Source organism: Capra hircus, chromosome 13 (assembly GCF_001704415.2).
Source record: "Capra hircus breed San Clemente chromosome 13, ASM170441v1, whole genome shotgun sequence".
NCBI classification, from domain to species: Eukaryota; Metazoa; Chordata; class Mammalia; order Artiodactyla; family Bovidae; genus Capra; species Capra hircus.
In genome coordinates, this window is record NC_030820.1 from 38,657,778 (window position 1) to 38,671,035 (window position 13,258).

The following is a 13,258-nucleotide window of genomic DNA, read 5'->3' on the forward strand; positions in this document are numbered from 1 at the left end:
GGCACCAGGGGTCTCCTTCACCAGCAGGAAGTTCACACACAGGAGGCCAAGGCTGCTTAGCCTCCAGCAAAGTGTCCACTGGTCTCAGCAGAGCCACCACCTCTAAGATAGCATTTTCTCCACATCAATAGGCAAATCAATCTTTTAAAAATTCTGATTAAGCCAGAGGTCAAGTGTCAACAAGGCCAGGCATATCACAGAGATGAGAGAAGAGGCTGGGGGCCTTCAGAAGGGCATGCCCAGCTCTGGGCAGAGTGCTGGCAGGGACAGCAAGTCAGGAGGCTCCTCCCCTCTCCTTGGGATCAAGGATACCGAGGCTGGCAGATTCCTGGGAGACCTCGACCTGGTTTTACAGAACCTTCCTCAGATAGTCTGTCTAACCCAGCCTTGCCTCTCCTTTGGAGGCCAGATCGGAGTAACAGCTGGGCAGCCCTCCCCCTTCCCCAGTTCCCTCCCTGTCTTCTCTCCTGGGCATCTCCCTATAATGAAGTCCTGGCAGGTTCAAACCCATCCTGGCACCTGATTTTCGGGAGACCAGACTACTGCGCCTGAAGACCTTCAGTGAATTCCTGCTGACTGGCAATGGGCTGGGCCTAGGACAGAGAGAGAAGCGCTGAGTTGTGTCCAGGTCGTCGGCAGAGAGAGAAGCGCTGAGTTGTGTCCGGGCCGTCACTGGCTGTAACGCCGGAGCCCGGCTGTGTCCCTCGCATGGTCCGTGTCCTGTTTCTCACCTGCCGCCCCTTCCCCCCAGGTCGTGGCGCTCTCCTCCTGGTGCCTGCTGAGGGACTCCATTTACTACACGCTGTCCGTGGTCGCGCTCATCGTGGTAAGTGTGTGCCGGGTATCTCGCCTCTTCTCTCCCGATCACCCATCTCAGCTCGGGGCAACTTGGGACTCCTCCAGGTGGATCAGGTGCATAGAGGCAGCTGCTCTGGTCACCCAGAACCCAGCCCAGTGGTTCCGGTGCTCAGAACAGGAGGTGGCTCTGCTCACCTGGCTCCATGAGCGTCCCCTGCTGCTTTCCTGGGATTCTCAGGACCCTTTGCTCTCACCTTCCTCATGGGCTCTGCTGTAACTCACTTCTGTGTCCCCGGGTGTAGACCTCCCTTCCTCATCCTTCCTGTCCCACACTCCCTGTGGCCATTCCCGCCTTCATGGGGACACCCACACTGTGTCCTTAGTGGTGGGTGTCTCTACTGGACACCTTCCTGTCCCAGGTCCAAGTGTCTCTACACATAGAATGAGTTCCCCAAGGCTGGAGCTCCTCCTGTATTCCAGCCTCCCACTCCCATCCTAGCCACCTAGCCTGGGAAGGATATTAAACAGATCTTCCCCTGGTTCCCACCATAGGCACTGGCTTCATTGTCCTATGGATTTTCACTTTGTGAAGATATCCGCAGTGTGCCCCCTGCAGCCCCTCTTGCTTGAGGCTCTTTGCATCTCTGGCCTGAACTGACAGAGCTCATTGCAGAGTGATGTAGCATCACTGTCAGCCACCCCCTACTCACCACCGCCATCAGTCCTCAGAGCCGTGCAGATGCTGTCTCTGCAAAGAACACCTGCAAATGCCAGTCCTTTGTTTAATGAGCAGTGGCTCCAGGTCTCCTGTGGGGACAAACCCAGGCTGAGCCATCCAGGAATAGAAGGGCGGCAAAGCAGAAAGAACGCTGATGAGGGTGGGAGATCTGACTCCCGGTCCTTCTCTCTCTCGCTCTCCTGACCTTAGAGGAATCAGTCTCTCCAGGTCTTAGTTTTCACACCTACCGGACAGGAATAGATCCGCTGAAGGATTTACTCACCTGTTTACAAAGCACTTTACCTGTATAGTATTTCATTGTAAATCTTTATGCAAATAAGGGCTTCCCTGGTGGCTCAGACAATAAAGAAGCTACCTGCAATGCAGGAGACTGGGGTTCAATCCTTGTGTCAGGAAGATCCCCTGGAGAAGGGAATGGCAACCTACTCCAGTGTTCTTGCCTGGATAATTCCACGGACAGAGGAGACTGGCAGGCTACAGTCCATGGGGTCACAAAGTTGGACACAACTAGTGACCAACACATACACACATGCAAATAAGTCAAAAGTGACATTTAATCCAAGATTTTGGCCAAGGAATCACGTGGGTACTTCAGTCAATAGCAAATCCTACAGCAAAGATCTTGGTTTACAACCACAGCCCCCACATTCCAAGGGTGACAGGTGATCAGGAGAGTGGAGACCAGCCTCAAGGAGGAGCAGGGCTCAGACACCCGCACTGGGATGAACACACACTCCATCTGTATAATTCCCAGTCAGCAGACATGAGGCCACCCATGAGCTCTGTGTTCTTGTAGCCGTGGAAGAGGCTCAATCACCCCGGATCTAGAGGCCTCCGTTCACCCAACCCAGACTACTGAAACGTGCTTTGCAGGAGCTCTGTCCTGCAATGTCCCACCTGGTATAGATCACATGTGCTCAGCTCTTCTGCTGTCAAGGTATTTTAGGATGATTTGTGAAAGTCATTGTTTTCAAGAGATGTATTAGGGGGTGGTGGTAATGAAAGCAGTTCTCCACTTTGTTGAATTCTAGAGAGATGCCCACCCACCCCCACTAGAGACAAGGTAATGAGACAGAGCAGTGAAGCCCAAGACCCACCCCACCCCCGGAGCAAGGACTCTGTGATGTCCACACCTGTCAGAAGACTTGCGGACTCAGCTTCACTCTGTTTTCACATAGACGCCTCCTGGAACTGTGTGTGAAATAACTTGTCTTCTGTTAAGTGTATCTGGACATGTTTGAGACAGAACAAATATATCGTCGCTAATGACTTGTGAAGAAGTGAAGCAATTTTGCTTCCTTGGGCTTTGGGTGACGCTCACGCGAGCGGGGTCTTTGAGCAAAGCAGTCACCTACTGTGGATGAATCAGAGCTGAGCCAGCTGGGCATGGGGCGCTGGCGACTCTGTGTTCCCTCCTATGGCGCCAGTCAATAGCAAGTGATTCTATGCTGTGACCTAGAGGCTGGACTGGGTATTTACCGAGCTGACGTCGAGCCTAGATTTCTATGATCTTAAGAAAAATTACATTTCTCCACTGTTAGGAGGTATGGAAAAGAGAACATCTGAGTCCTGGGGTTTGATCTGGTTCTTTTGACTTAAATGGTGTCTCTCCAAATTCAGCAGCACTGACATGCCCCGCGTGCCTCCCGGAAACATGCAACCCAGAGGGTTTTAATCCGGTAGGGCCTGGGATTGGACCCAGGAAAGTTCAGTTCACCCAGGATCTTCCATCACGATTCTGATGCCAGCAGCGCCCACTGCACGTGCAGAAACTCAGTCTCAGAGACAGTCGGATACTATTTCCTCAGACGTTCACCTGCTGCGGGGCAGGTGTCCTCTCCAAACACACTTGGAGAGCTGGAAAAGGGAGGCATCGTGGCATCTTGGTGGTCTGGATTTTGACAGCTGTTTGTTGTTGGAGACCTTTTCACGTGAGACTTTAAAACAGTGTGAGGAGCAAAACAATCTAATACCCGAAGAGCAGCACTTGGCAAAGGAGGTTTCTCAGTGTCCCCAGACCCCTTCCATGCGCCAGCCCCAGGCTTCTGCTCCACACGCTGTATCTTTCTGTCAAGGTTTCCTAGTCTCCTCCTTCTATGTTTCCCCTAGTGTCATGGTAACACGGTCACTTTTTTTTTTTTTTTGGCGGGGGTGGGTGGTTCCTTGCATTACACAAAGCTTTTCCATTGGACCCTGCAATGGGCACTGAAAAGTCCTGTACTTAGAAGCTCTCCTCCTACCCAGAAAGAATTAGCAACCAGCCAAATAATTAAACTCTTTGGGTTTGTTCTTTTTACTCTCTCCCCTTCTTATGGTTCTGAAATGTTCAGAAGATGGGCCTCCAAGGTGCCACAACGAAGAGCTCGTTCAGCTGGAGGGCAAGTCCCAACAAAGAGGGACCAGATGCTGCTTCTAAATACACTTGCTCAGGCAGAGCAGCCCTGAGGACGATCCATAAGTGCTGGGGATCTGAAGCACTGGGAAAGTCGACTTCTCTCACAGACTTGGGGCCCCTGGACCAGGGAGAGCTGATAGGGTGGACTGGACTGCTTGACAGCTGGCCTGGAGGCTGATGCAGAGGCCGGGCCCAAAAGCAAAAACACAGCAGGGATGTCCTGAAGCCAGCAGAGCTTCAAACAGTTAGCTTAGAGACAAGGGGCTCCGTTCAGTGTCTGGGATGCACCGAGCCTTTGCTCTCTGCTGTTTTCTAGTTTGTTTCTATGTTGCTGATGTTCAAGCCCGCCTCCTCTGAAGCATATAGTGTGAGTCACTCAGTGGCCTTCTCCTGCCCCATCAGGTGCCCCCTTTAGTCCTGGGGATGCTTGTCGGGGATGCTTGTCAGGGACGCATCGGCCCTGGAGAAGCCGGATGTGGCCCGGGAGGCTCGCCCCATGACTTGGGTCTCTCTCTGCAAGAGAGATGTCACCGTTGAGGTCCTGAGAGAGTCCTGGCTGCTGTCCCATACCTGATGACATGCCCGTCCACCTGAAGGATAGTCCGCAGACCCTCACAGTCCCTCTGGCTGCCTCTCTCTCACACCAAGGACCCACCCCCAACTGACTGTGGGAGTTCTGGCCTCCTTGTCTGCTTTCTTCAAATCCCGCAGGCCAGATAGTTTCCTTTATTGAAATGTTACTGTAATTTACATAATCATGTAATTTACATAAATGCAAATGATTCATTTCATCATCAGTCTAACAGCTGCCCTAAAAGGAATGCTTTATTTTTACCCTTCATCTCTGCTTCAAGATCAGGGATTTTGAGCATCAGGAGAAGGGAAGCTTGGCTATGGTGGGGGTAGCTGGGGAACGTGGCGAGCCCCATGAGACAGGCTCCAGATAACTTATCGAGGTTCCCAAATACAGCCTGGGGGGTGCTGCCCTCCTGGAGAAGGGCCAGATGGGCCATTAGCAGTTGGGGGGCCCCAGGGGCAATCTAAGTGCTGGCAGAGCAGAAAGAGCTTATCTGAGGTAATGCTCCCCCCAACTCAATGCAGCCCCCAACTCTGAAGGAGATTCCATGGGGACAAAGAGAGACAGGTGAGCTGACCCAACCACAGCCTGGAGGGCACTGTCCCATATGGCAGCCACGAGGCAGGTGAGCCTTTGGGGTCTTTTTTTTTCTTTTTTCTTTTATGCTGGGGTGTAGTTGATTTACAACGTCGTGTCAGTTTCAGGTGTACAGCAAAGTGATTCAGTTATACATATACACGTGTCTATTCTTTTTCACATTCTTTTCCCATTGAGCTTTTGACAGCCAGCTAGTGAGAGCATGGAACCGAACCTTATTTCATTAATTTCAGTGCATGTGGCCACATGTGGCTAGCGCCTGTCATCTGGATAGCATGGATGTAGAGAGCAAACCCTTCCATGGGAAGTATACCCACATTCTCACCCTTTTAACAAGCACAGGCTCCATACTCCATAGGATTGAGTACAGCACTGGGCCTGACGATGAAAGTTCCCTAGTTCAATGCTCATGACCTCTCAAGCTGCTGTGGTAGGAGTCCCATTTTACAGATGGTAACACCGAGGCTCTAGAAATCCAAGGATTTCCCCGAGGTGAGGTAGCTGCCCCTCACTCAGGTCTCCCAGGGCAAGAAAAGAAGATGCACAACTATATCAGCCCAGCAAAGAATTCGGGCTTTTCATCCAACAAAACCTGCCTCATAGAGTCTGATTTTATTGCACCTAACATGCATCTACCCCTACAGAAGTGCCCGAAACACCTCTTTACCCGGAGACTGAACGTCAGCCTCCCTCTCCTAGGAGTCTTTCATTAAGATGACTCATCTTCAGTGGTCCAGAAATCATCTCTCTCCCTTCCGTGAGAGGAGGGACACCGGGCACCCACAGGGATGACGGTCCTCTGGCCCCTGGCCTCCGTGGCTTATCCCCACTGATCCCCTTCCACTCGCTCCAGTGTGGGGACCCTGAGGCCCTCATGCTCACGGTTCCATTTCAGGGCCCAGCAAAGCGGGGATGACTGTGGCAGCCAGAAGACTGTCACGGGGAAGGGTGTGGAGAACGTCCAAACAAACAAACCGAAGAGCCCCCTGTCCCCCTAATCCCTGCCCAGGCTCTGTGCAAGCCCTGCCTTTACACCAGCTGCCCCTGCCACCCTCCCTTAGCCCCCGCACCACCAGGTCAGCCCGCTGGAGATCCTCACGTGGGAATTCCTGTTTACTCTTCAAGTGGAAACCATATTCATGCCTCACGGCTGTTTTCCAGTGTTTCCCATCTGACTCCTCTTAGAGGGAATCGCCGCAGCCTCAGCCAAGCCACCCACCCACACCCGTGGCCCCAGAGCCTGGGAAGGCAGGCCTCCAAGATGGCACATCTCCTGAGGGCACCTGTAGCTGAGGAGGGAGAATCTGCAGGGAGCAGTTTCCCTTCCCAGCGGGGAGGATGTTCAAGGTTTCAGGCTCTTGAAAGAGAAAGATGGTGTTGATTTTCTCCTTTTACTTTCACTGCTTAAAATTCTGATGGTGCCAGTGATTATGATTCTAGCTACAAGGTCTCAGCTTCAGCAAGGCAGCCACCCAGCCATGGTTACCGGCTATAACCAGCCAACCCGAGGCCGCCGCACAGTGCGGGGCTAGCCCAGCCTCTCTCTCCAGCCCACTGGCCTGCAACCCCTGGTAGTCCATTCCCTGGTGTTCCATCTCGAGTCTCTGGGATGCTCTGTCATCCAGGGGATCGCCTGTCTGATGGAAGCCTGTCTCTGGGAAGAATTCTAGACCACACGCCAACACTGAAAAGCTGGTTTCCATGGTAGCCCATCTATTTCCCAGAGGCCTGGAGGAAAAGTGGGTTTTTTTTTTCAGATTTACTCCTGTGGATTCCCGTTTCGCTGGTCCCTGGAACACCTGGAAAGCCTAGGGCAAAGCCTGAGGTCGATCTGGAGGAACCACGTGTGGGTCAAAGGGCAGGACCAGCTGTGCAGCAAATCCGGGGCCACATGTGTTACAGGGGATATTGCGGGCCTGGTTTCAAACGACCGGCAGAGAACAGAAAGCTGCTTCCCCGAGTGGTGGTTGTTCAGTTGCTAAGTCATGTCGGATTCTACGTGATCCCATGGACTGCAGCACGCCAGCCTGTCTTTCACTGTCTCCTGGAACTTGCTCAGATTCATGTCCACTGAGTCAGTGTTGCTGTCTAACCATCTCATCTTCTACTCCCTTTTCCTTTGGCTTTCAATCTCCTCCAGCATCAGGGTCTTTCCCAGTGAGTTGGCTCTCCACATCAGGTGACCTAAATATTGGAGCTTCAACTTCAGCCTTGGTCCTTCCAATGACTATTCAGTTGATTTCCTTTAGAGTTGGCTGGTTTGATCTCCATGCAGTCCAAGGGACTCTCGAGAGTCTTCCTCAGCACAACAGTTTGAAAGCTTCAGTTCTTCAGCGCTCAGGTTTCCTTACTGTCCAGCTCTCACATCCTTACGTGATTACTAGCAAAATTATAGCTTTGACCATACGGACCTTTGTTGGCAAAGTGATGCCTCTGCTTTTCAATACGCTGTCTAGGTTGGTCACAGCTTTTCGTCCAAGGAGTAAGTCTTTTAACTTCATGGCTGCAAGTCACCGTTGGCAGTAATTTTGGAGCCCAAGAAAATAAATTGTCACTGCTTCCTGAAGACTCCGCTGCAACATCCAGGAAAAAAGGGCAGGTCAGCTCCAGGTCAGCTCCATCCTTACCCTGGTAGGGCCAGTGATCGCATGCGAGTGTAAATGAGGGACCCGCCCGTCAGCATCCCAGAGCCCCAGGAAGGAGCTGCCTCCCGAACGTGACCGAGGTGGGCTGGCCACAGGCGTCCGCGGAAGGCTGTCTGTCCAGAGGCGCTTGCCCTCTGCCCAGAAGATGTCCGGGAGCCCAGAAGGGGAATGGTTCTCCTTCATCACATCCTCCCCTCCGGGGCCGCGCGGCCAGGCGCGGGGCTGGACCTTGAGCGCCACCTAGTGGGAGCCGGCTGGAACTGGGGGCGCGTTTCTCATTTCAGAAGAGAGTGAATTCAGATTTGGGGAAGTCTTTTAAACACAGTTCAGTTCAGTTCATTTAAGTTGCTCAGTCTTGTCCGACTCTTTGCGACCCCATGAACTGCAGCACGCCAGGCCTCCCTGTCCATCACCACCTCCCGGAGTTCACTCAAACTCACGTCCATCGAGTCGATGATGCCATCCAGCCACCTCATCCTCTGTTGTCCCCTTCTCCTGGCCCCAATCCCTCGCAGCATCAGTCTTTTCCAGTGAGTCAGCTCTTCGCGTGAGGTGGCCAAAGTACTGGAGTTTCAGCTTTACTCACAGAGGACATGAAAATACAGAGGGATATGCAACACTTGTCTTAGAAGAATTAAATGAAAAAAATCTTTAAGGAATAAGAAATCCACTCCGTCCAGCCATCAGCAGCACCCAGTGAGAAACACTGTCCTCGGCATTGGAAGTTTTGAGACAGGCTGGCTCCATGCTCCCTCGGGATGCCCTGGAGATGTGCTGCCTTGAAGGACCTTTCTGTGAACAGGGCAGATGTCCTGTGTGGGCGACCATCAGTCAACCCACCTCCTCCAGGCACCGCCAGACTCCACAGGCAGGTCTTCCTCTCCACAAACAAGCCTCTTTCCATTCAGATGCTCTCAAAGGCCTGATTGATAGCCCCTTGTAGCCATTGTATTGTTCTTTTTGGAGGCCCCTGGTGTTTCCACCCAATCCTTTTGAGGAAGGGGGATCAAACCCAGACCGTGTTCTCAAGTGGGCCACAGGGTGGCTTAGTCCTTGGGGCTCTTAGGGTCAGGCAGCAGCACCATTGCCTCTGTGGTCTGGAAATTTCTGCTTCTGTCTCCCTCCACACCATTTGCCTCCAAGGGTGGGGCGCCCCACTATTTCTCTGACATTGTGTTCCCTGTAAATTCTGCTCTCACTTTGGATTCCTTTGCACAGTTAAGCCCATTCTGGTTTTTTTCACTGCTATGATCATTAAGATAGTAAGCCATTCTGGTTTTTCTGACTGCTATGATCATTAGGATAATAGCTAAAAAACATATAGAGCCCTACCCCCATCTGTCATATGTCACAAAATAAGGCTTCGTTAGAGCTGCTTTCATATTATGGAGTGTCGGCTGCCCTCCCCAGAGACACACATTAAATTGGTCATCTAATCAACTCTTCATCAGTATCTTGTGCTCTCTTAAGTAGCTACAAATTGATTGCTCTATCCTGTTGCCCAAGACTGATATTGAATTAACTTCAATTAATAGAAAACATTTTCCAACTTCAATCACAGGTTCCGTTCCATGATTTCCTGGATTTTTTGAAAGCTAATGATTACATAAAAGCGACTGGAATGGATTCTGTACCATCCAACCTGGGTCATAGGGCAGTTTCCTTGACTTCTTTTTTCCTGTCCTGGTTTGACATCTTCATCCAAACGCCAGCCTGTTGGGTGCAATAATGGCAGATGACAAAAGGACAAAACCTGATGGAATCAATGTCTTTTTCAGTGTCTTGTTGGGAACAGTGAGTTACCAAGAAAGGTGGCCGCTTTCTCCTCATCCTTCTCTCTACTCCTTCGGGGTGACTGGAGGGAGGTCCTCTCATGAGCCTTTGAGCTCCACCTGCTAGGCTTTGAGGTTGTCTGTGTCTCTCACAACTGGTGGTGGTTATCATCGCCAGCGACTGCGTGATGCCAGTGTTAGCCAAGTCAACCATCTCAGTGCCATGATCACCCTCTGTACTGGATGCTTCTGCCTCAGAGACTCCAGTGGGCCCTCGCCCAATGGAAAGCCACTCAGAGATGCTCGAGCCCAAATCAGTCATGTCCTGAGTGTAGGCAAAGAAAGCTTCCTGCTGGAATGAAACGGAGGGTATTCATTTGGTTTCAACACCATGCCATCTGGGCAAATAGGGTACCATGGAAGAAATTAAGAGCCAGGGCTGGGTTCTAGGACCAACTCTCCAGCTAAGTGAGCAATCTCAGGAAACAATGCATGTTCTCTGTAGCCCTGTTCCCTGTGTAAATCAATGAGCCAAGCTTAGACCACTTTCCCCCCCCAAAATGAGAAGTGATTTTAGATGTTACTAATATATGCACCAGGGCTTGAATAAATTCAGTCCTGTTGTGTATTTCCTTTGGGTCCTAACTGATGAAGGAGGTCTTCTGTGCGGCCCTGTGTTCTCCACTGCCTCTGACCCTGATAAGCTCCCTTCACACACGGCAGGCCCATGGCCCGGGGCGTGGGCAGCCAACCATCCACCCAGGGTCTTCCCCGCCCTCACTGCATGCCTTTTATTCTCTCTCTACACACGGTGTTGATTCTCCACTTCCAGTTGTGATGCAAAATTTTCTTTGAAAATACGTTCTTTTGAGGAAATGAAAGACTAGGTTGACTGATTGGAAAATACTGAGTCCCTAGACACCCAAGTGCTTACATAAGAGCTTGAAGGCACTGTACAAGGCACAGAGATATGCAGACAGCTTCCAGGAGGCCCATGAGTGGCTAATGTTTGGACACCCCCACCAAGCTCTGCCTTGCCTTCCAGATCCAAAATTCTACAAATAACAAGGTTGGGCTTCCCTCTCACTCCACCCTCAGACAGAAAATGGGCTGATGCTCTGTTCTCGGAACCAGGCCCACCCCAGTCTGCCAGCAGACCTCCCTCCGCTGACACTGACCAGGGACTCAACCAGCAGAGAGGGGAGTGCCCACAGGCACTTCAGACTCCAAACCAGCCCTGGTTCCCAACAGCCAGCCCCGAGGGCAGGTAACGTGCAGTGATAAGGCATGTGTGTGCATATAAATGTGTGTCTAATCTTCTCTTTTTTTTAATCTTCTTTTTCACAGTTCATTTATGACGAACAAGTTTCCTGGTAAGTACCTCTCTTCCCCTTCCAAGTTCCCCTTGCTGTGTTGCAGAGATAGTATCTTAAAGACCAGAGTCAGGGTTTAGGAAAGAAAGGGAAATGTCAGGGCAGCTTGGAACGGCTAGCACTTCTTGGGAACCCTGTGTCCATCTCAACAAACAAACCAGCTTTAACAGAGCAGAGGCCATTTCCCTTGGACTGGGCTAGTGCACTTCCTTTGGAGACAGATCTTTCATCCAGATTAGGTGATGTCTAATTTAACTGTCCTTTTCTGCAGTCAGCCATGGGCAAGGCCATGGACAAGATTTGATTAACTTTTCCAGTTGTTCAGACCACATTGCCATATTCCGAATACCATATGTATCACAGGAGCCAGAGGTGGAGGCACTTCCATGACCTTTAACCTATTAAAGTTCTGCCTAACATTCAAGATAAACTTGGAGCTCTGGAAAATCAGTGATTTCCTGATAGATTAAAATATTGCCCAAATTAAATATGTGGGAACATTTGCATTTGGGTCAGTGTCCAAATTGCCTTTTTTAAGATGAGTTCTGAGCATGTCAGCTGTGTTTATAATGGAAACAGAAATTGCGTTGTGCATTCTTGTCCCTTTTTCAAATATTTGATCTGTGGAAGTAGAGTGATGTGGAAATACAGCTACTTTTTCTGAGACAACATCTCAGGCAGTTGTGATGCTGCAGGTAGGCGACTTGCATGGTATTATTTAAAGCTAAGAATGAGGTAGCAAAAAAGTAATAGGTTCCTACTATACAGCACAGGGAACTAGTATATTCAGTATCCTGTAGTAAACCATATGGAAAAGAATATGTGAATAATAACAATAGGTTTATCATTTTTAAGTAAAAATAAAGATGTACAAAGCCCAGCTGTCTTCATTTTCAGCAAAATGAGTGCTAGCCCTTTGCAGGAGCGACACCTCTGCATCCTAGGTTGTCACTGTGATTTCAGAATTAAAGGTGTCGGGGGACGTATCACATTGACCATAAATGTTACACGCTCTTCAGGGTATTAAGGTATTCTGCCGCTCTCTCTCCTCTGCCCAAGAGGGCGAGGGGGAGACAGCTGGGAGAGCTTGCCCTAAGACACATGGTCTGTATACTGACCCGTAAGAAACAGGAAGGCAGTCTTCTTTGAATAACAGTGATCAATGGGCTGGAACGGATCAAGATGCCTGGGAGAATCTCAGCTCAGAGGCCAGGGAGAACCTCCTTGTGGGATCCACCTGGACCTGGTTACCATATGCGATGGTGATATTGTCCCCACACGTCCTTGGAGATTCAGTGCAGCGCAAGAAAGCTTGCAGAAGCATTGCCACCTGAACTCATGGCACGGTTAACACAACCAGCACTCTCAGCAAACAGCAGGCGCCTAAGCATTGCTTAGTGTTGCTGCTCTTTGCTAACCATGCTGCCATAAGGACAACGAGTTATGATCGCAGTTGACCTCAGAAATCTCTCTGCTGTGTTTGTGCAGAAAACCTGAAGCAAGGAGATTCACAGGTGGTTTCCCATCTGTTGGTCTTAGAAGGAGCCCCCTCTCATCTCCCTGGCCTTGCTTGTGAAAACCGCATAGGAGGAAGTGAAAGCAGGTTCCTGGCAAGTCTGTGTCAGTCGTTAGCCTCTTTCAGGAGACTTTAGGTGGTTTGGACCCCCGACTTCTTTCGGTAGCATCACCAGCACTGTGTCTATAATAGCCTCATACAGTATGTGCAGAATCATTCTTGCCCCGTGGGTGGTGGCCATGGCGAGGCCTGACTCACCGTAACTCACAGCCCATCTCCTCGTCGGCTGACTGTCTGCTTCTTTCCAACACTGCATCCTTATAGAACAGCACTGCGGCCAGAGCCTGTGTGCATCCTTTTCGTGTTCGACCACATATTTCTCCTGGATCAGTTTCTAGACATGGAACTTGGGAAAGCACAGGAAAGCCATAACCTGAAATTTCTCCATAGACCATCCCTCATGAACCTTTTCTTGAAGCAAAAATGATGCTCCCAATTAACTAGTTAAATTCTATACCTGAAGAGGAACCTAGAAATCAGGTTCCTTGTTTTCTAACTGGAAGATACTAAAATAAACTAGAGGAAGCGTCCAAAATATCAAAAGTTCAAGGTACATCCCAGAAGTTTCATTATTTTTCCCTTGACCGTTCTCCCACTTATTCATTCTTATCTTTTCTGACAGCACCTTCCCTGACCCGGGTGTGTCTGTCTGTCTGTCTTCTCCCTCCCTCCCCTCTCTCCTTCTCTGTCTCCATCTCCCACTGTATCTACTGTATCTAACAGGCCTTACTCCAATGTAGCTAACAGTCCCTTGGTTGCTCCTGTCAATTCCTCCAGGTTGCCGTT

The 13,258-nt window shown here is 50.5% G+C and overlaps 1 protein-coding gene across 1 annotated transcript in view; it reads left to right on the plus strand.

Moving 5' to 3' along the window:
- Nucleotides 1-13,258, plus strand: part of SLC24A3 (solute carrier family 24 member 3) — a 424,885-nt gene that overhangs the window by 378,396 nt on the left and 33,231 nt on the right. Inside the window, exons 7-8 of the mRNA XM_018057246.1 lie at nucleotides 752-826; nucleotides 10,871-10,896. Coding sequence (XP_017912735.1) covers nucleotides 752-826; nucleotides 10,871-10,896 — 101 coding nt within the window. The remainder of the gene's footprint in view (nucleotides 1-751; nucleotides 827-10,870; nucleotides 10,897-13,258) is intronic.